The 27,054-nt window shown below is 58.0% G+C and overlaps 1 protein-coding gene and 1 non-coding gene across 2 annotated transcripts; both read left to right on the top strand.

Moving 5' to 3' along the window:
- Nucleotides 1-23: 23 nt before the first annotated feature.
- Nucleotides 24-8,109, top strand: LOC125626159 (HAUS augmin-like complex subunit 5). Its single transcript, XM_075122729.1, has 13 exons — nucleotides 24-372; nucleotides 1,079-1,141; nucleotides 1,407-1,439; nucleotides 1,756-1,780; nucleotides 2,265-2,397; nucleotides 2,907-3,066; nucleotides 3,408-3,483; nucleotides 3,703-3,782; nucleotides 3,864-3,921; nucleotides 4,179-4,306; nucleotides 4,569-4,647; nucleotides 4,902-5,047; nucleotides 5,385-8,109. The coding sequence occupies exons 1-13, from the start codon at nucleotides 53-55 to the stop codon at nucleotides 6,019-6,021; spliced, it is 1,938 nt and encodes a 645-aa protein (XP_074978830.1). The 5' UTR covers nucleotides 24-52; the 3' UTR covers nucleotides 6,022-8,109.
- An 8,544-nt stretch (nucleotides 8,110-16,653) lies between these two features.
- Nucleotides 16,654-16,844, top strand: LOC142070083 (U2 spliceosomal RNA). Its single transcript, XR_012666016.1, has one exon. It is a non-coding gene; the product is annotated as a U2 spliceosomal RNA (small nuclear RNA).
- The last annotated feature ends 10,210 nt before the right edge of the window (nucleotides 16,845-27,054 follow it).

The raw sequence follows: 27,054 nt of genomic DNA, 5'->3' as shown, positions 1-27,054 counted from the left end.
ACTTTTTTTTTTTTTTTTTACCTTCCCCGCGGGAATTCAGTGCGCAGGGCACATGAGCTGCGCCTTCTCTTCGTCCTGCCGGAAGCCTGCAGGTGGCGCTGTTACACACCGGGGAGGGGCCACCCTGGGGCCTGTGCTGGGACCCGCACCTGAAGGGGGGAACAGCAAATTGCGGCTGCCGGCAGGCCCCGCCCCCCAGCAGCGGCAGGCCCCGCCCCCAGCTCCCGGCGGGCCTTGCGGCAGCGGCCGGCGCGCTCGGTGCTCGGGTCCCGGCATGGAGCGGGGCGGGCCCGCGCTGGAGCTGAAGCTCTGGGCGGCCCAGGAGATGGGGCTGCCCCCCGGGAAGGTGCCCCCCGACGGGGCCTTCCGCCGGTGAGAGCCCCGGGCCCCCAGCGCGGGACCCCCCCCGTCTCCCGCCCCCCCGGACCCTCCCCCCCAGCTCGGGGCCCCCCCGGCTCCTTCCCCGCCCCCCTCCCAGCGCGGGACCCCCCCGGCTCCTGCCCCCCCCGGCTCCCGCCCCCTGCCCCCCCCCCGCTCCCTGGCTCCTGTTCCGCGGGTTTCCGTTTTCCTCCTTGTCGGCGGGCTCCTGCGGCTCCCCCCCCCCCGGCCACCTTTCCCCTGCTCCTTCGGGGTCCCCGCTGTGGGGGCGGCCTCCCTCTCTCCTCGCGTCCTGCCCCCCGGTCCTCCTTCCCCCTTGGACCCTCCTTGGCTCCTCTGCTCCTTGGTACCTTCCTGCCCCAGCCCCCAGCCCTCCACCTTTCTTCCCCATGGGTTCCCTGACTGCCCTGCTGCCCCCACATCCCCATTCACTGCCCCTTGATTATATCCCAGCTGTGGGGCCAGAGGCCCCCCCCCACACACACACACACACTCCGCTCTCCCCCATAAAAGGGCCTCCCAGCCCCCTGCCAGGTTACCCCCGAGCCCTGTGAGGGGGAGGGAAGGAAAAGGGGGTATCCAGCCCTGGGGCAGGGACGTGGGGGAGGTATACGGCCCTCAACCAAGGGCAACCCATGCTCCTCGTAGGGGTTTCCGGTCGCGTCCCCGTGGGGCTGATGCTGTTGCTCTGTATCCCCAGGATGTGCTCAGGCCAGTGTGCGGAGATCTGGAGATACGTCACCCGGCACGTGCACCACCAGAGGTGAGAGGAATGGGGTTCGGCGCCTTTCCCCTCAAAGGGCCGCTGGCTCCCACCCGGCCCCAGGGCGGGGGTCTGGCTGGCTCAGGGGGGCAGCAGCGGGGAATCGGACATGGGGCCTTCTGCTTTTCAGGTCTCCTCCCAGAGCCAGGGGTAGAACCCAGGAGTCCTGGCTCCCGTCCTCCTCTGCTCTAACCACTGGACCCCCTCTGTTCCCAGAGCCATTGCTGCTTCTGCAGTAGATTCACCCCTCTCTCTTTCCTCACAGGAATGTGAAGAAGATCCGAGGGAACTTGCTGTGGTATCCTTTCCTCGTTCCCCTTTGCGGTGGGGGCTTGTTACTATGGGCAGCTTTTTCACCAAGGGGCCCATCCAGCCCAGTGTCCTGCCCCGTCCCTGCCTAGACCAAGCCCCTGGGCCCATCCAGCCCGGTGTCCCCTATGCCCTATAGGAGCGGGTTTAATTTCCTTGCCGACCCTTGGCTGGCGTCTGTCTCCTGGCCTTGGACCTCGAAGCCTGCTGGCTCCGAGCTCTCCCTGACGTCTGTGTGTCTGTCCGTCTGTCCAGGCCTCTGTCACTCTCTACGTTCAGCCTCCTTTACTCAGGCCTTGCGTCAGGTACCAGCATCTGGAGGAGGCAGAGGTGAGGGGGCCGGTGGAGACTGCTGGGTGGATAGGGGCGTGTGGGTGAGGGCTGTGGGTGGGATGGGACGGGACGGGTGTTGTGGATGGGATTGGGTGTTGCTGTGGTGGGTGGGGGAGTCGGTAGGGGATGGTAATCTGGATTTGGAGGGGCGGGGAAGGGGATCGGGGTGCTGTGAGATGGGATAGAGTGGGTCAGGGTAGGGGATGGGGTCGTGGGGCAAGGTGAGGATCAGGTGGTGCTGCGGGGTGGAATAGGGTGGGAGCAGTGGGTGGGAAGTGAGTCGGGGTGGGATCGTGGTGCAGAGGGGTCCTATGGCATGGGATAGGGTGGGGGAGAGTGGGTGCCTTGTTGCTGAGCTGTGGATCTGGGAGATGAGGGTGGGGGATTGGGATTGGGGTGCTGCAGGGTGGAACAGGGGCCTTGCCGTGGGATGAGCAGGATGCCTGGGTCTATAGCAGTCGGTGTCTCCCCCTCCACACAGGGAAAGCCCAGTGGGTCAGAACCAGAGCAGGAGCGGCGCCAGCAGCTTGCCCAGGGCGTGGCCCGCCTGCGTGGGGAGCTGCAGCAGCTGGACCTGCAGATGGAGACAGCCCAGCGCGAGGTCATGGCTGACGGTAAGGGGGGAGCCCCAAGGATCTGGGAGGCGGCGTAGTCTGTGCCTCCAGCGCTCTACCCCAGGCCATTGCTCTGGGGGTGGGGGGCACAAAGTCCACCCCAGTCCTCCCATCTGTTCTCCCCCAACACCCAGTGGGATCGTCCCCCTGCAGCCCAAATCCATTTCCCCCCATTTCTTTGTGGGGGGCGGGGCAGGATTGTTCCCTTGCCTTGCCGTCTTTGGGGGTAGCATCTCCCCACGTGGTCTCTTCCCCATCCGCAAGGTTCCCGTGGCCCCTGGGGCTGCTGATTTTCCCCCATGGTCCCTCCCCAGACAATCACCTGTGGGGTTCACACCCATCACCTCAGGACTCCTGGGTTCTGGGAGCGGGGCAGGGGGGTGGGAGAGGCTGGGAGCCAGGACTCCTGGGTTCTATCCCCAGCTCTGGGAGGGGAGTGGGGCCTTGTAGTTAGCGTCTGGGGCTTGGGGTGAGGTTTCCCTGATGGTCTTTCTGCTCCGACCCCGCAGAAGTCTCCCTGGAGGCGGCCCAGGAGCGGATCCGTGACGCCCAGCGCCGCTCCCTGCTGCTCAAGGCCTATGCGGCCCGCCTGGCCAAGGAACGCCAGCAGCTGCAGGGCAGCGTAGCACAGCTGAGGGGGCGGCTGGAGCAGCTGAAGGACATCAGCAGGTGTGTGGGGGGTGGTTCCGTCCTTAGCGTGGGGTCCCCACTGCTCCTGGTCGCGTCCCCCGGAATCCTTTGCTTCTGAAGCACTATCCGGTGGACATCTCTGCTGGGCAGTAGCTCCCAGAATCTTTTGCTCCTTGGTAGGGGGTCCCATGGCAGGTGGCATTAGGGATTGGGGATTGCCTATCCTGGGTAGCATCTCTCAGTATCCTTTGCTCCATGGCAGGGTCCCGCTGGGTATGGGGGGGGGGGGGGGATGTCTTGAACTGTGCTCCCCCTTCCTCTCCTTCCCCTTCCCCCCCCCTCCCCCCCCCAATTTTCACAGCCTCCTCTGGTCTCTGCAGAAAGGCCAAGGTGGAGCTGACGGTGGGAGGGAAGCTGCCTGACCTCGGATTTGCTGGCTTGGAGCCTGAAGTACTGGTGAGTACTCCCTGCTGCTCAAGGCCTATGCCTGGCCTGGAACGCCAGCAGCTGCAGGGCAGCGTAGCACAGCTGAGGGGCGGCTGGAGCAGCTGAAGGACACCAGCAGGTGTGGGGGGGGTGGTTCCGTCCTTAGCGTGGGGTCTGCAGGTTTCTTGAGGGACATCGTGTCTTCCCCACCCCGGTAACCCGTCCGCGTGTCTGTCCCTGTCTCCGCAGCGGGACGTGCGGACGGCCTGCCAGCTGCGCTTCCACTTCCTGAAGTCACTCTTCGAGCACAGCACATCTGGGGCCGTCCCGTAAGACCCTGTGAGCTCCCCTGCCCTCTCCTTCCCCCGTGCTCTGTTTCTGACCCGCCTCATGTGTCTCTCTCTTACCAGCAGGACAAGCGAGGAGCTGCTGGACGCGTCCTACCAGCACTGGCTGAGCACGGTGGAGGTAACGGAGGGGAGGGAGGGACCCTAGGGACGGCTCGCCTGCTACAGAGATGCAACCACCTCTGGGAGGGGCAGCTGGGCGCCCCTTAGCGCCGGGCTGGGGCATTGAGGCAGCCCTGACTGCCAGGGGAGAGCCCCCTGCCCTGCTCCCTGCAGCGCTGCGCCCTCTAGCCCCGTATGGGGCATTGGAGCCAGCCGTGAGGGAAAGTACAGCGTCCCTGGCCCACTCTGGCTCATCCCACCTCTCTGCCTACGCAGGACATCGTGGGTTCCTACCCTCCCAACCATGTCCTGGCAGCCCTGGAGCACCTGGCCCTGGAGAACACCCTGCAGATGCAGGAGCTCACCAGCCGCATTGACATTCCCCGCGACGTAGAGGCCCTCAAGTGGGTACCGCTAAGGGGCTGACAGTGTGGGGGTGTGGTGCTGTACGGAGCTATCGCCCCCCAGTGGTGGTGGCTTGTACTTGGGGGTGGGGGCAGAGTCAGAGCTCGAGAGAGAGGGGTGCTGTGGGGCTTTGGCCCCCTGGTGGTGTCAGCTTGTACTGCAGGGAGCAGAGTCTGGGCTCTGGGGCCTGTCACCCCAGTGGTGCTGCAGTGACCCATGACACCAATGCTGGGACCTGTATCTCTGTCCTCTGACCTGCAGGTTCCGCTACGAGAGCTCCCGTCTGGAAGACCTGGCGGGGCCGCCAGCAGCCCTGCCCTCAGTCCGGGGCCTCATACAGGTGAGTGGGGGCATGGGGAGGGGCAGGCAGGGCCGCATGTGGGGGCTGGGCAGTGCCAGTGGCTAGGATATAGTGCGGGGGAGGGAGCCACATCCGGGGCTCCTGGGGTCTGGGATATATCAGGGGGAAGGGGCTGTATCTCAGTGCTGGGGGGTCCCAGGGACAACAGGGCCCATATCTCCAGCTGGGTTATAGTGGGGGGAGGGGGCAGAGTCCCCAGGCCCCTCCTTACCTGCTCCCTCCCCCGGCTGCAGGAAGGCTGGAGCAGGTGTGAGGAGCTGTGGGTGCAGCAGCTCCCCCTACAGGCCCGGGAGCAGCACTGCACGGCCCAGCTGGCCTCCCTCGTGCAGGAGATGCACCGGCTGGTGGCGGACGGCTCGGAGCACGCGATCCTCGCCAGGTAGCTGCTGCAGGCCCTGGGAGACACCCCGCCCCCTGAACACAGGGACGGGGAGAGAGAGGGGAGCAGGTGAGATGGCTCAGGTGTTCAGGTGGGAGCAGCCGGGGCAGTTCTCCCTGCCGGCGGAGCACCGCCAGGGCCTCACCTTGCAGCAGTGGCTGGAGCGCTGGACCCTGGCCCTCAAGACCCTCCAGCAGCACAGCTGGGCCTGATGGCCCCGTCCTGCCTGGGAGGGGTTTGGGGAGCCCCGCCCCCAAAGGGGTGCAGTTGTAGGTAGCCACACCTGTGTTAGGGAAGGAGTGTGGGTCCTCTGCGCTTTAATAATCTGTCCCCGCAGCGCAAAGCACAGCTGCACAGGACGTGGGGCAGGGTCTCGTTGGATTAGCCATCACTTCCTGCAACGCTTGTCTCGGTTCCCGTGGCGGACGGCTCCGTTGAGCGGGACGCAGTTGAGCCGGGCTCGGGGGATGAACCGCGAGTCGGCGAAGCGGGTGAAGCCGGCCCTGGCGAGGAAGTGGTTGCTGGCATCCCACTTGCTGGTCAGTTCGAAGGCTTTTCCCTGGTCCGGCTTACGCTTCAGGGCTTCTATGTACAGCGAGTGGATGGCTGCCTTCAGGGTCCTCTCCAGCAGGCCCCTGGCGCTCGGGGTGACGATGGTGTTGTCCTCAGACCTGATCTGCGGCACCCGGGCCCGCTCTTTTCCTCCCCCCGACCCCTACCGCAGGGCAGGCAAGCTCCCCACTCCCCCACCTCTTCCCCCAGCCTGCTGGGTGCCTGCCCCGTCTCCTCTCCCTCCCTGCCGCCCATCAGCTGAGGGCCCTGGCAAGGGAGGGGGAACCACAGCGCGCTCCCTGCTCCGGGGAGGAGGCGGAGAAGAGTTGGGGATGGGGTCTTGGGGAAGGGGGGTGGAATCTGGGCAGGGGGCTGGGAGCACCCCCACGACCCTAGCCCCTGCCCCCAGCCCTCTGCTCTGACCGCTGCACCCCCCCATGAACTCAGCCCTGACTCCAGCACCCTGCACACATACCCAGCCCCCCTGTCCTGACTCCAGCACCCCACACACAGCCCCAGCCCCCCCCATGCCTTGGCTCTTGCACCCCCCACATTCCCACCCCCACCCCTCGCACCAAATGGGAGCTGCCCAGCTACGCACTCCACACCCAAACCTCCTGCCCTAACCCTGAGCTCTCTCCCTCATTCTAGCTCCTGGCCAGACCCTACACCCCAACCCGCAGCCTCCTCCTTCACTCCCACCCTCAGCTCAGTGCAGAGAGAGGAAGCGAATAGGCTAGAACCAGGGAGAAGGAAGGTACCCACTCTATGTGGGCGGGACCCAGATCCCAGACTGGAAGCGGGATGAGTGGGGCCGACACCCGGGACCCTGGCTGGCAGGAGCCGGCGGACGGAACCCGAGACCGGCAGCGGGCTGAGAGGTGCCCCTGGGGAGAACCTGCTGCTTAAAAGAATTAAAAGTCAGCTGCCTCGTGTGGCTGCGGGTCTGTTCCCGGGAGCTGGGGGGTCAGCGGGTCAATCCCCGCCCCCGGCACCCGCTGCTTTCTCCGTCCGCACGAGCTGCCTCGCTCCTCTCGCCGCTGCCGCCGGACGCGGCTGATCTGCATAACCCCGCCCCCCGACAGGGGACCCGCCCCGCGCTGGGTGCTGTGCTCCGCCGCAGCCCCCCTGCCCCTCTCGGCCCCGCCCAGCTCTCGGCCTCAGCCCCGGGGGGCGCCTCCGGCCGCCACTGGTCCAGCCACCGCCCTGGACTCAGCTCGGGGAGCCCGGCAGCGAGAGCCGGGCTGTGCATGGAGGGGAGTTTCTGGGGGTGCGGGGTGTGCAGGGGCGACGGAATTTCCGGTCCCTAAAAGGGGGGGGCACCAGCGCCGGAACGTGGCCACCCCCCTCCCGCGGCTCCCCTTCCTCCGAGCCCCCACCCTTGCCGCTCCCCATCCCTCAAGGCCCCGCCCCTTCTCCCAAGTTCCCCCCGGCGCTTCACTTTCTCCCCGATCTCCTGCCCTCATGCCGCCTCTTCCCCTGAATCCCCGCCCCTGCACTGACCCTTCCCCCAAGGCTCTGCCCGGTGCCGCCCTTTTTCCCCAATTCTCCAACCCCGCATTGCCCTTTCCCCCAGACTCCGCCCCCACACCGCCCCTTTTCCCCAAATCCTGCCTCACACCACCCCTTCCCCCCATCCCCGCTCCCGCATTGTCCTATCCCTCCAGGGCCTGCCCCTGCCTCGCCTCTTCCTCCAAGGATCCGCCCTCACACCGCCCCTTCTACTGCAGCCCTGCCCCCGAACCGCCCCTTCTACCGAGCTCCCACTCTTGCACCGCCTCTTCTCCCAGTCCCGTCCCCGCCCCTTCCCCAGAGTCACCACTGCCACGCTGCCCATTCCCCCCAAGTCCCTGCCCCCTCACTCACCCTTCCCTCTAATCCCCACGCCTGCACCGCCCCTTCTCCCGAGTCCCCACTGCCACGCTGCCCCTTTCCCCCCCGATTCCCCTGCCTTGCACCGCCCCTTCACCTGAGACCCCGCCCATGAACCGCCCCTTCTCCCGAGGCCCCGCCCCTGCACTACCCAGCAGCCCAGGAGCAGGCGAGAGTGGGGAGGCAGGAGGTGTGACTAAGCGGGACTGTTCTTATTTCCTCTGAATAGTGTGGAGGTGCCTCAGTTTCCCCTATGCAGTTCTTAAGTATGTATGATCGTTGCAGCGCCCTAGAGGGCAGGTGTGTGCAGGGGTCTGGACACAGAGAATGGCCGACACCCTGTTTCCTGGCAACTGATGGCCTGGTCCTTCCACCCTGCAAGGTGAGAGCTAAAGGGCTGGAGAACAAAGGAATCAGGCGCCCTCCTGGCCTGGGACAGGGGCAAAGCCCAGAGGAGGAGGGGCTGGAGGGAGTTTCAGTTTGGGGCTGGCTGGAGACATGGAGTGAAGGGCAGACGTGGTTGTCTGGCTCACTGCCCCCCAAAATGGACCCAGCTGAGGGGTCCTGTTCTCTGCCCCTACAAGCTCTGTGTGAGACGATGTTCCTGTCGTCTAATAAACCTTCTGTTTTACTGGCTGGCTGAGAGTCCCGTCTGAGCGTGGAGTTGGGAGGCAGGACCCTCTGGCTTCCCCAGGACCCCGCCTTGGCAGACTCGCTGTGGGAAGCGCACGGAGGGGCAGAGGATGCTGAATGCTCCGAGGTCCGACCCAGGAAGGTGGAAGTTGTGTGAGCTGTGTGTCCTGGAGACAGTCTGCTCACAGAAAGGAGACTTCCCCAGAGTCCCGACGGGCTTCGCAGGGAGCAGTTCCAGAGCATCTCCCGGGGACTCCGTGACAACTGGTGGCAGCGGTGGGATCTACTGCACCCCGTGGATGGCGCTTCCTGCAGTAAGTGGTTGGGGAGCAGTAAAATGAAGGGGGATTGATGAGAATCAGGCGTGCTGAAGGCTCAGAGAGGAGCAGTTTTGGGGGGCGGTTAACCCCTGGGAGTGTGTGACCACCGAGAAAGACTGTGCAGTAATGGGGTCCCCCTGGGGACTGCGGTGAGCAGTGTCAGGGGCGGAGGAGCCTGCGGCTTGGCCCTGGGAGAGAGAAGGACTTTTGCAGTAACAGGGTTCCCCTGGGGATTTCAGCGAGCGGTCCCAGGGGCGGAGGAGTCTGCAGCTCGACTATGGCACAGAGGTGGTGACCTCGAGAAGGGCTGGCACACTAGGGGTTCTCCCTGGAAACCGTGGGGAGCTGAGAGCGCACAGGCCTGTGAGTCCACAACAACTTGGGAATAGTGGCGTGATGGCCTGTGGACACTGTAACCCTGTGCAAAAAGAGGGTTGAGCATTGGAAAGTTCACCAAAGCACAGTTCATCGTGCAGCTGGAGGAGGATGACCGCTCTAAGGAACAGATTCCTGACCCCAAATGGGGCTACAGCAGGATCTGGGAGCAGCTGGAGTGGTAGCCAGGCATCCCGAAGACTCCTGTCCCCGACCAGACGGGGGTCTTCACGATCGGGTTCCCCATCGGGGGATTGGAGACGGATGGGATTGGAGCTGAGTCCGAGAGAGCAAGAGGACTGAGAGAGACGGCGAGAGCCCGAGAAAGAGCTGCAGCAGCAGCATGAACTGGCGATGGTGGAGCGGAGAGGCCTAGGGGACCTCCCAGGGGTGAGTGGGGATAGACCTTGGGGGGGCCAGTTCCACAGGGAACCTCCATACTAAATTGCTGCCCCTCGTTAAGGAGGTGGGGATGTGGATGCCCACCTCACTGCCTTTGAGCAGGCTGGCAATTTGAACAAGGGGGACCCTGTGGAAAAGCCCTGGTGTCTAGCTCCCTTTCTGGGTCCCAAGGCCGTAGACTCCGTCAGCCAGATGGGTGGAGAGGTGGGCAGGCTCCCACCCCTGGTCCCAACCTATATGTCTGTGTGGAGTTTCTTGGGGTCAGGACCCTCGGACCCCCAGTGGGAGCGGAAGGTGATGGTCGATGGGGAGACATTCCTGGGGTGGCGAGATCCTGGGACAGAGAGAACTGTTGTCAGACCCCTGGTGGTGCAGCATCAGATGCTGAGGGGCTGTGTGAGCTGGGTGAGGGTCCCAGGGACGAAGCCCCTCGCCCTGCCTATGGCCCAGGTCCCTGTGCAGACCCAGGAGGGGTGGGGCTGGCTGGTCGTTGGGGTTCTCCGGGACACCAGCTGCGAGACCCTGTTGTGGGGTGACTGTGTCTCTTTGGGACAGGATCCAGGCCTGGCTCCTGTAACGGCCAAGTGTTTGAATTTGAATCCAGGGAACCCATCGGCGGAGAGGGAAATGGTCAGTGAAAATGCAGATGACCTGGCTGGCAGCGGGGAGGAGGTGCTAGGTTCAGGATACCTGCATGCCTGTAACCAGACCCCTGGGGCTGGGTGGGACAGAGAGATGCTCCCTGCCCTCTTGCACACCGGAGAGGGGGCTCACGCTGGCTCTGATGCAGTGAGGAAAGCAGCGAGCTCGCTGCCTACCCCCACTGGGACAGCAAGGGCAGCGCTGAGCACAGTGGGAGCTGAGACCCCAGCTGAGTGGGGGGGAGACAGGCAGGGCAGGGGATCTGTGGGGAGTGGCAAGGTGCTTGGTAAGGAAAGTTTGGATGAGCCTAGGCAGCCTTGTGTGCTGATGGCTGTGTCTAGTCAGCAGTGTGGGAAGGCGAGGAGAGTGTCCCTGGACCTTACCTGTTACCTGGGTCAAGAAGTGTGACAGTGAAGGAAACGTGCCTGTGTCTGTCAGGGGTATTGACTTGCCTATGGTGGGAGCTACCCTGATCTCCAAGCAGTTGTCTGTGGACAGCCTTGTGTGCTGGGACAAGGGGAATGAGACCCCAAGCTGTGTGTCTGGTAAAGAGAAAGTGTGTCCGGCTCTTCTTTGTCTGTGGAGCAGACAGAAGGGGCCTTTCAGCCTGTGATAGTTGAGGGCAGTGCAGTTGTCTCAGAGTTGGTTCTGGATTCAACTGAAGCCCAGGAAGGGAATGGTCCTAAGTTTGTGTCTGCTCGGGAGAATGGCCCTGTAACTAGGTCGCATTCAGTTAGTGTCTATGCAAAATCCCAGAGACCAGACAATTCTGGAGCTTGTATTTTGCCCATTGCTAGTGTGTGGCTGGGAAAGGGTGTAGCAACTCTGTCTAATCAGAGTGAGACTCTAACCAGGGCACAAAGAGAGCAGAAAGGTGATTTGATTGTGTTACCTACTAAGGGTGTGGAAACCTGTAGCAAGAAAGAAAAGATTCCTGAGCTTGTGTGTGGCAAAGGGAAGGAGAAGGCTTCTAACCTTTTATCTAGGAAATCTGTCAGTTTGTCTGAAAGGGGATTGTGTAGGAATCCGCCTGATGGGCCAGAGGTAATTCTGGATGTCAGTGAGACCCAGAAAGAGGCTGTTGTTGCTCAGGAAGGTGTTCCTCTAGAGCAAGCCCTAGGTAAAGAGGGTAAGAGCAGAATTTCTGTGAAGGGTGAATTGTTGCATTGAAAAGCCCCTAGGGAAAGGAATCCTCATGGAGTCTTTGCAAGCAGTTGACTACAACTGAAGGGTGTGAAAGTGATTTAATCAAGAAACTTTCAGTTCCTAACAGCCAGAAATTTTCTGTTGTGAATGAAGCCACTGACTTTCCTGTTGAAAGATCCAGTGTGGATAGCTTTGAGAAGGTCTCGGATAGAGTGAAAGCTATTAAGAAAGTTACAGTCCTCTAACCAAGTGGCTGTGTTTGGCCAGCTTGTTGGGGAGACAAGGTTGTTGAGAAAGGGATGTCTCCATGCTAGTTCTGTAAGTGAACAGTATGTGGCCCAGGTCAAGATGGGGACTCTTAACCAAGACAGCCCGAATTGCAGCCCTCCAGACTAGAGCGCTGGGAGAAGACCCGATCCCAGTTTGATCCCTGGGGGTTTTGGGGTAGCAAAAGGCACGGGCCGCATAAACCTTCCCACATGTGGCATGCGAGTGCTATCGACCACCCCCGACCTAAGCCAGGGCAAGAAACTGGAAGGGCCTGGTGTAACTCCCACCAAGGAACAGGAGATGCTGGGGCATCCATGCCTGGGCGGACTCGCTGTGGGAAGCGCACGGAGGGGTAGAGGATGCTGAATGCTCCGAGGTCAGACCCAGGAAGGTGGAAGTTGTGTGAGCTGTGTGTCCTGCAGACAGGCTGCTCACAGAAAGGAGACTTCCCCAGAGTCCTGACTGGCTTCGTGGGGAGCAGTTCCAGAGCATCGCCTAGGGACTCTGTGACAGGAGGGCAGAAACTTCCTGAAGAAAAAGACTCCGGTCCCAGCCCCCTGTTCTGCCCCACACTTCCCGGGTGCCCTCGGGCACATCACTCAGTCTCTCTGGGCCTCAGTTCTCCCATCCGGGAAATGGGGCTGGTGGCGCTTCCCGCCGTCGCAGGAGCCTGGGAGGAGAACTACCCTGCGGGTTGGGAAGAGGCTCGGACCCTGGGGTAATGGGCGAGGGGCGCAGGGGGAGCGTCTTAGCACCATCGTTTGGTATCTGGAGTCTGTCTGGAAACAAAATATTTCCCGAAAGTCATTCTAAAAACCTGTATCCAGCCACAGCCTTGGGAAATATTTAACAAAGCTGCATGTTTTTCCCTCGTGTAGCCTGCCCCCGACCCGGCACCAGCCCCCAGTTCTGCCCCCTTCCTGCCACCGCAGCCCCATCTCACCTCCTGACCCTCTCTGGGTGCCCTGGGCCCCTCTTAGCAGGGGGCTGTCCAGGAGGGTGCAGGGGGAGGGGGGTCTCTCCTTGCAGCCATGGGCAGGGCGTGGGGTCTGGTGGATGTCCAGCCCCTCTGGACACACCTGCCAGAGACCCCCAAAAAACCCACTAGTTTCCTCCACATGTGGGGATGGGCTCCTACTTTCTGACTTGGGCTGGGGCGTGATGGGGGGTGCTTCCGTGATGTCAGAGCCCCAGGCAAGAGGGGCTCAAATCATGACTCTGAAGTGGCAGGGCAGCCTCCCTCCTGCCCCTGCTCACATTTGGCTAGGGGGCTGGGCTGGGATCTCTAGGGAGGGAGACACAGGAAAAAACAGCTGCCACTATGGAACCCAGGGGTCCTGGCTCCCAGTCCCCTGCTCTAACCTCTAGACCCCACTGCGTGCCCAGAGCCAGGGAGAGAACCCAGGTGTCCTGGCGCTCAGCCCCCACCCTGCTGTGACCACTAGACCCCACTCCCCTCCCTGGGTGTTGCAGGGGTAACCGTGTCTGTGTCCCAGCTCTGCTCAGGGCCTGGACTGATTTTCCCAAAGTGTTTCCTTCTGAATCTATCACATCTGCCCCCCCCCCCCCCCCCGCCTGGTACTGCCCACCCGCGTGTGGGGGCACCAGCACGGTGACTGTTCGTGATGGGAAATCATCCAAGCTGGCCCCAGGGAGACGTCTGTGCTCCGACACACCCAGGGCATATGCTAGCCCACCCCCAAAAGAGAGGGACAATCACTGCCCCCCACACTGGAATATTCACAATCTTGCTCAGAGACATAACCGCACACAGTTCACTCCCACTGCTCCCAACACAAGGACCTCCCACCCCATGCAGCATGTGCCGAGGCCTGTGGAACTCACTGCCACTGGACAGCTACCCATGGGAATGGACCATTCCAGGAGACCAATAGACATAGCTGTGGCAACAGATGAGGATGATCTCCCAGTGTCTGACCCAGGCTGAGACTGGGCTAGAGGGGCCCATGGCTCAGATCTAGAGGGGTCTATCCAGCAGCGGGCAGTGTGACCCACACACAAACCCCCCGGAAGCACCTTTCTTAGCGGATCTCCCAGGCCATCCCGCACATTGCAACGCGGCCCCACCCCCTTGCTCCCACACACTGGCGGGTTGGGTAACTGCTGAGGGATATGCAAGAGGGAGTCAGAGCCAGGGAGAGAACCCAGGAGTCCTGGCTTGCCCCTCTCTGCCCCTCCCACTCTAATCACTAGACCCCCACTCCCTTTTTAGATGTTAGGCTCGCTGCCTCTTCTATCCCTCTCCATCTGCCCATCCCTTTGCTGCAGGTTTTTGGGGTGTCACCCCTGTTCTGTACTCCTCCAGTGCAGCCCAAGGCCTTCCCTCCCCCCAACCACATATCCTCTCCCCCCTGGTACTGGATCATCTGCCTGGTCCCCCCGCTCCCTCTCGGGGCGCGCTGGGCGGCGTGGCTGGGGATTCTGCAATGAGTCAGCACCAGACAACGTGGAACGCAAACCACAAGCCCTGCCCCGCCTGATCTGCCCTCCAGGTACATCGGAGCCCAGCGCCCTGCACCTCCACCCTGCTGAGCCACAGGGGGCGAGCTGAAGCCCCCCACCACACTCTGCAGACAAAGACTGGGGGGAGGGATAGCTCAGTGGTTTGAGCATTCGCCTGCTAATCCCAAGGTTGTGAGTTCAATCCTTGAGGGGGCCATTTGGGATCTGGGGCAAAAATTGGGGATTGGTCCTGCTTTGAGCAGGGGGTTGGACTAGATGACCTCCTGAGGTCCCTTCCAACCCAGATATTCTATGATTCTATGAAGGGTCAGGCCAGCCAGCCCTTGTAGGATGAGGGACTCTCCACTGGAGTTGACAGTATGGGGGCTGTGATGCGTGGAGAAGCAGTTGTCACTGCAGCTGGCAGAGGGCAGCAGAGCATGCACGCACACAATTGCAAACATACACAAACACAAGCATGAATCCAGCCACACACACACACACATTACTAACATACACCAACACCCGCACAGCCACACACACAACCCCCCACCCCATACCTACACAAACACCATTCCACACACAAAACCCCTGCAGAACCCAATTCATACACAAACATGCACAAATCCATACACTCACTCACACACACCCCTTTCCCCTCCTATACACACAATTTCAGTCACTGTGACACTTCAATTGGATGGGGGTGTCTATTCTCTGCCCCCCCAGGGCAAATAGGGGGTGGATTGGGGGCCAAGGGGGCACAATCCAATGCCAGTCAAGAGGGTGTTGGGGGAGGGGGCCGTGGTTTCTGCACCACATGGTTCCTGGCACAGGCTTTTTTGAGGATTTGCATTTCTTGGTAGTTTTTACCCCATTACCACTTCCTGCCCAGCCCCCTCCTGCTGTGTGAGATGGTTAACGGGGAGATGGGAAGAACCCAGGAGTCCTGGCTCCCAGCCCCAGCTGTGCTAACGTACCAGACCCCACTCTAACCCCAGAGCTGGGAATGGAACCCAGGAGTCCTGACACCCAGCCTCCCTTCCTCCCTCTAACAACTAGACCCCACTCCTGCCCATTTTGGGAGCCAGGACGCCTGGGTTCTATCTGGGCTCTGGGAGGGGAGTGAAGGCTACTGGTTAGAGCAGGAGGAGCCAGGACGCCTGGGTTCTATTCTCAGTGCTGCTGTGTGACACCAGGCCTCTCTTTTCCTCCCATTTTTTGGGTATGGAGACTGTAAACTCTTTGGGGCAGGGCCTGTCTCTCACCTCGCCCAACAGGGCCCTGATCTCAGCTGCGGCAGGGACTGTCCTTGTGTCTGTGCAGCCCCCAGCACAACGGGGTCCTTGCTTCTGCCCCGGTCTCTTTAGGTGCTGCTGTGTACGGATCAACAGACCTGAATACTAAAAGCCATGGCACCGCCATTGCCCTGCAAGGGCTAACTGGGATTCTTACCCCTGTGACCCTCTGTGCATCCCCCCCCGACAAGTTCCCCGAGTCTCTGCCCTGAGCCCCTCGTGCCGCTGCCCTCATCAATGGCAGTGAAGAAAGCCGCCCAGCCACAACGCCATCCAGAACCGCCTGGTGAAAGCCATCTCACCTAGCCTGGGGGAGGTCGCCGTGAACTGCGCCATCTCCGGTACCGACAGCCCGCTATTCGAGCACATCACCGGCCACCGACAGTACCAGGAGGAGTGAGCCGGTACGACACTGTGCACACACTGTGGGAAAGAGACTGAGAGGCCTTCCCCATCGGACCGTATGAACTGGAACCGTAAACCCGCTGCACATTAAACCCTACCAAATGAGGGTAGACCCATCCCCACCCCGTATTCACTCACTATACCCAGCATACCGAATGTAGCTGTTGTGTGGATAACTTACCCCATATCTCGATGTCTGTACTCTGACCGGTTAAACTTTTCCCCCAGTCGGGGAGTTTGCAGATTATTATGTGATCCTTGCTCCACCAGCTCCTAAATCGCATTTTGCACCCCTCGATAATCTGTACCTTATCCCCTGACGACCAGAAACTCCTATGCTTGAACTCGGTACCGTTCCTTATTTCAACATTATCTCAAATAAAATTATTAAATCTGCGCCATCCAGAACCATCCAGAACCGCCATCCAGAACCGCCTGGTGAAAGCCATCTCACCTAGCCTGGGGGAGGTCGCCGTGAACTGCGCCATCTCCGGTACCGACAGCCCGCTACGACCCGACGTGGTCGTCACCAACGAAACCCAGAAAAAGATCATCCTCGTCGACATTACGGTCCCTTTCGAGAACAGGACCCCGGCCTTCCGAGAAGCTCGAGCTCGGAAACTGGAAAAATACGCCCCTCTGGCCGACACCCTGAGAGCGAAGGGCTACGAGGTGCAGCTGGACGCCCTGATTGTCGGAGCCCTGGGCGCTTGGGACCCCTGCAACGAGCGTGTGCTGCGGACCTGCGGGATCGGTAGACGCTACGCACGGCTCATGCGGCGCCTCATGGTCTCGGACACCATCCGATGGTCCAGGGACATCTATATCGAGCACATCACCGGCCACCGACAGTACCAGGAGGAGTGAGCCGGTACGACACTGTGCACACACTGTGGGAAAGAGACTGAGAGGCCTTCCCCATCGGACCGAATGAACTGGAACCGTAAACCCCGCTGAACATTAAACCCTACCAAATGAGGGTAGACCCATCCCCACCCCCGTATTCACTCACTATACCCAGCATACCGAATGTAGCTGTTGTGTGGATAACTTACCCCATATCTCGATGTCTGTACTCTGACCGGTTAAACTTTTCCCCCAGTCGGGGAATTTGCAGATTATTATGTGATCCTTGCTCCACCAGCTCCTAAATCGCATTTTGCACCCCTCGATAATCTGTACCTTATCCCCTGACGACCAGAAACTCCTATGCTTGAACTCTGTACCGTTCCTTATTTCAACATTATCTCCAATAAAATTATTAAATCTGTTCTTATCAGTTTAATATCTGATACGTCCTCTATCCGAGGACTATTTATTAAATGGATTTTTGGAACAGGGAGATGGAAGAGGAGCTTGCTCCGTCCACTCCGCGCATCGACCCGGTATTGCAGTTCTTCCGGGAACGGTGCACCTCCCCTCGGGGAGATTATCGTGGTTCAAAAACAGATTCAATCGCTCTCTTTCTTTTCCGATCCCCAGGCATTCAACTCTTTAGTTTGCTCGTGGGGAGCGGCGGGTTGGTCGGCTGCGTTGAGGGTCTGTTGTAATCCTGGGAGCCGGGCGAGCAGAGCTTTTTGTGTGACTGGAGAATTATTTAAAAAGCCGGGACTCTGCTCTGCGCCGTGAGAGCTTTTAGCAGGAGGAGGCGGGAATCGGGGTTTATCAGGCAGATACTTCTTTATAGACACGTGACCTTCAATAGTATAAAAAAAAAATAACCGCCTGATGAGCGGATAGACAGGTTGTATTCTTCTCCCCACCCAACAGCTGGTCCATGTGTTTTGATTTGTAAGCTCAAGTGAAGGCAGTAGGTGTGGTACTGCACCCAGCACGCAAGGGCCCCAATCCTCTGTAACAGACGTTCAAAACACTCCTGTGTAACTTCTGGTTCCTAGGGTGTGGCTTGGGACGGGACGCTTCAGGTGGCTGCCCGTTTCACAGTGCTCTGCAGAGCAAAGATTAAACTGTTTGTCTCCTCTCCCAGGAGAGTACGTTATGCAGTGTGTGTGACATGCTTTACAGCTGTGAAGTGCTCGGGGTTACTCTTCTGTGAAAGGTTTCAGAGGGGTAGCCCCGCGAGTCTGTATCCGCAAAAACAACGGGGAGGAGTCAAGGAGAAACTGCGGCGCTGGAATTAATTTGCAAACTTGACACCATCAAACGGGGCCTGAATAGAGACTGGGAGCGGCTGGGTCACTACAACAAGTAATTTCCCCTCTGTTGATAGTCACACCTGCTTGTCAACTGTTGGGAAGTGGCCTCCTGAGCCCTGACCCGCCCCCCAACTTGGTAAGGCAACTCCCATCTTTTCATGTGCTGTATATTTATACCCGCTTACTGTACCTTTCACTCCATGCATCTGATGAAGTGAGTTATAGCCCACAAAAGCTGATGCCCAAATAAATGTTTTCGTCTCTAAGGTGCCCCAAGGACTCCTCGTTGTTTCTTCTGTGAAAGGCTGGTTTGTGGCAACGGTTTGTGGAGACGCTACCTATGCCACTGAAAGAGCTTCTCCCGTCCGCCTCGGTAGCGTCTCCACTAAATGCTTCAGTGGCCCAGCTGCAGCGCTGGGAGTGTGAGCCCCTGGCTGGGAGAAATCCATTGCCCAAGCTATCTCCCTAGGAGAACCCAGTCTACACCCGGGGGGGGGGAGGGGTTGGGGGGAGATGGGGCTAGGTCAATAGAAGGTGTCACTCAGGGAATGCATTTTACACCAACATCCATTGGAAGCGTAGACCAGGGCTCAGGGAGAGAGTTGTTTCCCCCTCCCTTGCAGTTTTTTGTTTTTCCACCAAGCTGTGAAATCACAACCAGCCCCAAGGGGAGAGAAGAGAGAGAGAGAGAGAGAGAACTGCCAAAATGAAGTGAGCTCTGGAGAGTGAGCAGAGCTGGCTGTTGTGACCCACGAAGGCTGCCGCCTTTCGTCTACACGGGGGCATTGACTGGCCTCCTAGAAGCAGAGTAACCACTGCGCTGTAGCTCTTCCAGTGTCACCCCCCGACACGGGCACTCTGTTCCAAATAAAAGCAACTTTAGTCCCCAAAATTACTACTCCGCTTCCAAAGCTATTCCGCTCTGGCCATGGCAGGAACTGTTCCCAGGTAGACAAGCACCTACATCTGCAGGGCTCCCACGCGACCGAGTTGATAGCTTGGGCATGTTCATTGGTGCCCCCTTAGAGGAAGAAACTGCTGAGGGCAGTGTTGTATTCTCCCTCTCTCCCGCCATCAGGCCTGCACGCCAACATAGTCCAGCACGTTATTTGGCTCCGTACAGGGGAAAATGGATAAAAGTCTATGGCCTGTGTTAAACAGGCGGCCAGATCAAATGATCCCGTTGTCCCTGCTGCCCTTAAAATCTAGGAATCCATTCTTGCAGCTTTACCTAGTCTGAGAGGCAGCGAAAGGAAGGGAGGGAAAGGCAAAGGAACCTTTGAGATGACAGCCCCTCCCCAATAAATGGCACGTTTTCAATACTTAAATATCAAACGGGGAACCCCCAGAGTCTTAACAGTCTCGGTCTCTTCTCCGCAGAGCTAGAGCGGACCTGCCCCTCAGAAGCTCTTTGGGGTCTAATCTCCTCAGAGACCGATTTATATTCAGAGCGAGGAACAGGGACAAGCAGCTCTCCAGCGCGTCACCCGCTAAGGCAGTGGAAACTGAACCGGACTTCTCTTTTCTGTTACGGGGATCTTCTCATGCACGCTCCACAAAAAGTCACAGGAGATAGGAACAAACAACTGGAAGAATTGCCGTTGTGAAATATATGCACCTTTCTGGATGTACTGAGCTCTGCTCCGCCAGGGAGACGGAATAGGAGCTTGCTCCATCCACGCCACACGTCGACCTGGTATTATTGCAGTACCTCCAGGAACGCTGCACCTCCCCTCGGGGAAACTACCAGTGGGGAAGGGATCGGGGGGGGGGAGTGGGGAGAGAAGAGAAGAAAAAAAAAGTTGAGCTGTGTGTTGGCTTAGGGTGCGGTGTCCCTCTTTGTAAGAGGCAGAGCTGAAGTGGGGCGCCGGCCTGTGATTTAGGAGATCTGGGTGCAATTCCCTGCTCCACCACAGACTCCCTTTGTTACCTCCGGTAAGTCGCATAGCTTCCCTGTGCCTCAGTTCCCCACCTGTCCGGAGGGAACAGCAGCCATGCCCTGCAGATTGCGAGGGGCTCAAATACTATTGTAATGGGGGTCCACTCAGTACCGAAGACAGGAGCTAGATCCTGTTCCATCTCGCGGAGCCGGACTGATACCAGACGACTGGGTGAAAAGCACTATTGAGAAGGGAAGTATTCTCACACTTGCAGAGTCTGAAAGACCAGCTTTGTTCTAAGCGCAGATGTTAATTTTAGATTTCTGCATCTTCCCCTCCCAGAGTCAGTGGGGGACAAGGAGCTCCTTGGCACCAAGGATTCAAGATCTACAACAAAGACTAAAGGCAGGAAAGAGGTAGACGAGCAGAGTTACGGGGTTGGAGTCTTTATTATTAATATTAATAGCACAGTAGCACCTGGGAACCCAGCTGAGGTTACAGATCCATTGTGTCAGGCCCAGCACAGACATAGCTTGAGAAGCAGCCTTTGCTCCACAGACCTCAGTCTGTTCCCCCCGCCCCCGCTCCTTTGAGAGGGGCAGGGGGCCATAAAACTAGAGATCAGACTTCTCCAGGTTAGAAAAATTAGGTGAGTAACACCTTCTGCACTGGTAGGGGGGGCAAATGCTGTGGTGATCCTATTGTATAGTTATGCAGGGCACCGGCACCCACCAGTCACTGATCTTTTACCTAAGAACAAAATAGTTCCCTTGTCCCCTAAACAGAACAAACCCTCCGAAACCCAAACGTGTGGGTCCCGCTCCCACTTAGGTTCAGAGAACAACTCGAAGAGCCTTTACTGAGCTTTGCGGGCAGTTGAGTGGCTTTCAGACATTCCTTGCTACCTGCTAATATCATCTGAGAAGCGAAACCAGTCAGTCCTCTGGCTTCTCTGCAGCTGAATAGCCACAGAGGGCTCTCAGGTCCCTTTCCTCCAAGCTGCCTCTTTGACTTTACACTAAAACAATAAAAAGGGGTTGCCTGCAATTCCGCTATCCCCGTCTCCGACTGTGGCCAGTACCAGCTGTTGGACAGAAAGGTGGGAGAAGCCCCAGAACGGGCAACGGTGGAAGCAGCTGCCCACAGCTAAGTTTCTCCCCCTCCCCACAACCCCATTACTCAGGTCTACACAGAAGCGTTCCGTTTTATAACCTGCAAAAACGTCCCTCTGACCAACAAGAACACTCTCCTTATTTTACAGATACACTCAAAGGCCTTGATCCTGCAAGGTGCCAAGAGCCCCACACACCTGGCATTCTCCAAAACCCACTGGTGTCACCCCACCCACTCCCCTTTGGACAAGCAAGGACACGCAGAGGACAGTTTTCAGAGGAACAGCCGTGTTAGTCTGTATTCGCAAAAAGAAAAGGAGTACTTGTGGCACCTTAGAGACTAACCACGAAAGCTCATGCTCAAATAAAACACGAAAGCTCATGCTCAAATAAATTGGTTAGTCTCTAAGGTGCCACAAGTACTCCTTTTCTTTTTGCAGAGGACAGTGTTTGCCAATGCTTGGAACCCTACAGACATAGGAACCCCTCGAGACATAGAGGAAACCCACGGATCACCACACCTATCTTCCCAGATCCAGAAATCAGCAAGCAATGTGTGGTCCACCGGCAGGCACCCAGATCCCACAGAATACGCTCTGAGGAGACAGTCCGGGACAGGCACCTTAATACGCTCAAAACCGCCTTCGCCAAAGGGGGACACCCCACCAGAGAAGGACATCGCATCGTGGAATGGGCCACCCAGAGACACCAAGGAAACGTGCTTCAATACAGAAATAAAACCCCCGCCGACCGCACACCCCTAGTGCTCACCTACTACACCCTACGCTGCAACCCATAGGGGGTATCAAACAACTAAAACCCATAGGAACCCCATCCTGAAAGAAACCTTTCCTGAGCCCCACTTCTGGCCTTCAAAACAACCCCTAGTCTCTCTCCAAGCTCATCATCAGAAGCGAGCTCCCCACAGACCAGGACACACCAGCTCACGGCAGCACCAGACGCAAAACCTGCAGACACATCTCCACGGCTTACAACGACCAACACACTCCGCAACACGCCTTTCGAGAGCCACGGGTCCTACACACGCCAGTCGCAGCATGTGGTTTACCTCATCCAGTGCCCCAAATGCCCCCACAACAACTATGTGGGTGAAGCCAGAGAGTCACTATGCTCACAAACCAGCAGGAAAATGATAAGACAAGACCACCACGTCGTCTGTGGGTGAGCACTTCTCACAGAGCAATCGCTCTTGTATGTGATCTATCAGCCCTCGTCCTCAAAGGAAACACTCTCAGAAAGACGGGCCGGGGAGTTGAAATTCATAACTTTGCTAGACACTAAAAATCCCGGACAGAATAAAGATACCGGCTTGAGGGTTTATTTACAACCACCTGGAAACCGCTAACCGCCTCCCCCAACCGCGTTCCCCTCCGCCCCTTTACTTTCTTTCCTGTGACCGCAGGAGTGTCAACAGGCCACTTCACCTCAAAAAAGGGCCCCTTGAAAGGTGTTAACTACCCTAAACAAGCGATTCCGCCTCTACCTGGCAAGCAGTGAAACTCTGAGGCTTTGTCTACACTTTTCAGAGCAACAGCCCTGTTATTGTCTTTCTGGGGGCTTAAAAAACCCCCACAAAAACCCCACCCGCACGCCCGAAAAACAGAAGTTTAACTCCGAAAAGCGCCTGTGTGAGCAGCGCTCTGTGTGCGGGGACCTGCTGCTGCTCCTGGGGGGTGGAATGGTTTTGTCTGCGGGAGAGCTCTCTCCCGCAGACAAACCGCAGCTACACTGCGCGCCTTTTAGCGGCAGGGCGGTGGCGGATTTGTCACGCCCCCGAGCAAGGCAGTGATACCGATGTAAGTCTGTAGCGTGCACCTGGCCCTGCTCCGGTTTACTTTTGCCAAGGCGAAACACGCTGTTGGCACCAACCATTTATTCTCGGCACACTTCTCTCTGCCCGCCCCTCCCCCGAAAAAGGAAACCTAAAGCACCCAAAGGAAGGGGTAAAATTAGCCATAAACGAGACAGACACACATGAGCTTAACAAACAATAGACACACCCCACCAGCTACAGCCTGAAGGGTCCCCTTTCCACACGTCTCTGTGGGCACTCACCCGGGTCATCATCTTTCAGAGCTCCTGCCGCTACTCCCCCGCTGCCAAAGGCTGAAGGACCTCGTCCACAGGGAGAAACCCAACCTAAATAATGCCCCAGGCGCCTCCCCTTTCCCCACCATCTCTTGGGAGGCCGCAACAGCCATAAAGTAGAGGTAGCGGGGACACACAGCTCATTTCCAGGACACCACCAACAGGAGGAGGAACTGGGACCTGTGTCCTTGGGTATTTTATGCCTGTAGTTAGGCACAACAGGTCTTGGCTGTGGATCTGAAGACAGCGGATTTACATCATACCCGTGATCCATGTGCGACTGAAAAAAATATGCACATATATAAAAGTGGGGAGGGGGCAGCGTAACTGCCGGCTTCATTTTAAGCGGGAGAAAAGGAAGGTCTGGTAGGTAGGGTACTGAACTGAGCCTGGAAAGTCACTGGTTCTATTCCTAACTCAGCCACAAAGGCCCAGATCCGACCTCGAAAGTGTTTAGATGCTTAACTCCCACTGATTTCCATGGGAGTTAAGTGCCTAAATACCTTTAAGAATCTGGGCCCAGTTCCCTCGGTGCCCCGGGGCTAGTCATTTAATTTCCCAGGGCCCCGATCAACGAACAGCACCACTTCCCTCCTTCACAAGCATGGCGGGGATAGAATCAGGAGGTGCCCAGAGACTGCAGTGGTGGGGGCCAGGTAAGTACCTCGACCGATTGCGGTTTACCTGGATTCCTTAGGGCAGTCCCAGGATGGCAGACAACCCAGGAGCTGGGATCAGGTAACAGGGTTTATTTCCGTATTCGCCTTCACGTCGGACGGAAAACAGAGCGAATGCTGAGCCCCTCGAGTCACGCCGGAGTCAGGTCCAGCCTCCCCGATCTCTGCACCTTCAGCCCGGCCCCTCGGCGGAGCGGCTCTCCCGCCGCTGCCCTTAATCCACCTCCCCGAGCGATGCCAGGAGAGGTGGGGGGGGGGTGGGGGCGGGACGGGACGGGATTTACGGTCAGGTGCCCCCCCCTCACAGATTTCTGCCAGGGTTTGCTGGCACCGCTTGGCCACATGCTCCCCCCAGCAGCCAGAGCCTCCGAGCTGCGCCCCCCACGTAGGAGCAACAGCTGGGAGGCGGCTGCTTTCTCTGGGGGGGGGGGGGGTTCGGAGGGCGGGGAGCCCGGGGCTCAGCCAGCTGGCGGGAGAGGGGGCGGGTTCAGAGGGCGGGGAGCCCGGGGCTCAGGCAGCTGGCGGGGAAGGGGGGCGGGTTCAGAGGGAGGGAAGCCCGGGGCTCAGCCAGCTGGCGGGGGAGGGGGGCGGGTTCAGAGGGAGGGAAGCCCGGGGCTCAGCCAGCTGGCGGGGGGGCGGGCGGGTTCAGAGGGCGGGGAGCCCGGGGCTCAGCCGCTCGGGGCAGCGGATCAGTCGGTCTGACCCCTCCCCTCGCGGCGCACGGGGCGTAGCAAGCCCAGCAGGAGCCCCCTCGGTTCCAAAGGCGTGGCCGGGTTCAGGACTCGTGTTATGCTCCGCCCCTCCGCCGCCCGGACCAATAGGAGCTCAGCCTGCCTCCGGCTCGAAAAGGGGGCGGGGAGGCCGCCGGGTTTGGTCGGGTCCGCGCCCGTGAAGGGTCTGTCGGCACCTACTGCGCGTGCGCTGCTCCCGCCAGGTGGCCAGCCGGCGGCAGCCAAGGGGCTGGGGAGACCCCGGTTCGGGGCTGCACAGGGGACACTGGTGGGCAGCAGGTGGCTCTGTGCAGGGTGACCCTCTCTCTAGGGAAAACTAAGGACCCACCCTCCCTCTGCGGGGAAGCGGTGGGACTCTCTGCGTGGGGACGCTACAGGTACTCGTGTGTAGGGACTGGGGCGGGGTGAGGATCCCGCTGTAGGGGAAAGCCTGGCTGCTTCAGGCCCACCGAGGCTGTCCGAGAGGGTTCTGAGCAAGGTCATCTGCAAGTGCCCAGGAATAGTGGGACCGGGGTGGGTGAGAATCCACCTGTGGGATGGGGGACGAGACCTCTCCCTAGGGTCAACATAAGAGATCCTTGCATAGGAGAAGAGGCCCCCATTCGCTGTTCGTTTTCCCCCTCGCTCTCTCTCACCCAGAGTCCAGTCTCCCTCCGCTGCCAGGCAGCAGCGTGTCCTGCGCTGTCCAGCCTTCGGCCAAGGGGCTCAGAACATCCGGGCTTCTTTCTCCACCGTGCAGGAGGCTTTCTCTTTCTTGGGCCAGCACCGCCATCTGGGCTCTGCCCTGTCTGGGGCCAGTGCGGTCACTGCCCCACAGAGCTCCACACCCGACTGGAACACAATTAATGCAGCCAGGCAATAGCCATCGAGGCAGGGAGGGAACGGGGCCTCTGTGCACCATGGTGCAGAGCCCACAGCTGGGATCCTAAATCTGCAGGTACTTGGGAAGGAATAAGATAGTAGTGACACTGATGTTTGGGCCGAAAGGACCATGTCCTGAGCTCTCCCCTTCCACACTGTTCATCGCTTCAGTTGGTATTATCAAGCGCCTGCAAGCTCGAAGGTTCCAAGCCAGCAGGTATTTCAAGCAACTCCACCATCAAGGTGTGTCTGGACTTTATTTCCAGGCTGCATTTCAGTATTGAAAACGTCTTGTTTAAGAGTCTGGGACAATGTACACTCCAGAAAAGAATCAACTGGACAAATGCATTAAATTGGACACTGGAGTTACACCAGGACAAAACCGCACAGTCACCACTGAACGGAACTAACCTGATCAAGCAAAACTAGAACCTTTCACAAGAGTTGATAGAAGAGCAGTTTGCTGCTATTTCTGTAAAAAAGCCAAAGTAGCAATTTAAAAAATAAATTACATCAATTTGGTCCTGCAAATAGTCATCATTTTCTATAGTCTAGAAACAGAAAACCAGACAAATAACTCTACTTGACAGCAATTTTGAGTTTTCGCTTACGAGAGCCCCTCAGCGTAAAACTACCTTTGAAGTCGCAGGGCATTCAGGCCCGTGATCCTTTTGCATTTCAGGCTCCCCGTGGCTTTAATGAGAGCTTTGGTGGCAGAAGGAAAATGAACTATATAATTATTCAATCTATTGAACAGAATGAGGCCCAAACGAAAGCCCTAGTTTTAATTAAATGATAGAAAACAGTCATACCTACTCCCTTGAAGTCCTGTGATCGTTCCATAGAGACCAGTTACTAAGGGACCCCTTCTGCCAGGTGTTGTCAGTAGCAGCAAGGACCTGGTTGAAATATCTAGAGGTTCTGCATGAAATGAACAAACACGCTGGCCACCGAGAAGCCTGGGGAAAACGAAATCCCCCTCCTTAGGCACCCTTAACAGGCAAATCTTCTCTCGCAAGTCCTCAGTAACTGTGTCATTGAAACAAAGAAAACTTATACGAGAAAAGGAACAGCATTAAGGTAGGACGCAATAAATCAGCTGCGTGGTGAATGAATACAAAGCAAAATCCCCACTTCCACAGTACGTTGGGCAATGTTCTTTGCCTCAGTTTCCCCGCCTGCAGATCTGACAGTCCTATGGACAAATATTCCTTTAGCACACCGCTCCTGCTGTCCTCCACTCATGGTTTGCGGTCAGAAATTAGTACTGCTCCTCCAGGACAGCATCTCTCACAGCCACTACTGTCTTCAGCCACAGTATAAAGGTTGAGTTCTGAGGCTCTATTACATAACGCAGCTCTCAGTGATTCCAGGTAACAGCTAATTTAGACTCCATGATTTTGTACATGTATCTGGGATTATGTTTTCCAATGAGCATTATCTTGCATTTATCAATATAGAATTTCATCTGCAATTATGTGTCTGATAATTCTGTTCTTTACAATTTGTTTGGGACTGAAGTTAGGCTTACTGGCCTGTAATTGCCAGGATGGCCTCTGGAACCTTTTCTAAAAATTGGCATCACACGAGCCACCCTCCCGTCATCTCGTACAGAAGCTGATTTAACTGATAGGATACATACCACGGTTAGCAGTTCTGCGATTTCACATCTGAGTTCCTTCAGAACTCTTGGGTGAATACCATCTGGTTCTGGTGACTTATTACTGTTTAATTTATCAATTTGTTCCAAAACCTCCTCTAACGACACCTCAATCTGGGACATTTACTCCGATTTGTCACCTAAAAAGAATGGCTCAGATTTGGGAACCTCCCTCATATCCTCAGCCATGAAGACTGATGCAAAGAATTCATTTAGTTTCTCCGCAACGGCCTTATCGTTCTTGAGTGCTCCTTTAGCATCTCAATTGTCCAGTACCCCACTCGTTGTTTAGCAGGCTTCCTGCTTCTGATGTACTTAAAAACATTTTTTTTGCTGTCACTTTCTGAGTCTTTGACTAGCCGTTCTTCAAATTCTTGTTTGGCCTTCCTAATTATATTTTTACACGTCGCTGGCCAGAGTTTCTGTTTTCCTCAATAGGCTTT

This window comes from Caretta caretta, chromosome 24, assembly GCF_965140235.1.
Source record: "Caretta caretta isolate rCarCar2 chromosome 24, rCarCar1.hap1, whole genome shotgun sequence".
Classification (NCBI taxonomy): Eukaryota; Metazoa; Chordata; order Testudines; family Cheloniidae; genus Caretta; species Caretta caretta.
The sequence above is the reverse complement of the archived record's forward strand: the minus strand, read 5'-3'. Positions and strand labels throughout refer to the sequence as shown.

What these genes read in the sequence shown, in the direction of transcription:
- LOC125626159 (XM_075122729.1), top strand. Translation starts at nt 53, where the DNA reads ATGAGCTGCGCCTTCTCTTCGTCCTGCCGGAAGCCTGCAGGTGGCGCT. An exon ending in CCCGACGGGGCCTTCCGCCG is followed by an intron (nt 373 to 1,078) that starts GTGAGAGCCCCG and finishes CTGTATCCCCAG; the next exon opens with GATGTGCTCAGGCCAGTGTG. An exon ending in AGCACATCTGGGGCCGTCCC is followed by an intron (nt 3,783 to 3,863) that starts GTAAGACCCTGT and finishes CTCTCTTACCAG; the next exon opens with CAGGACAAGCGAGGAGCTGC.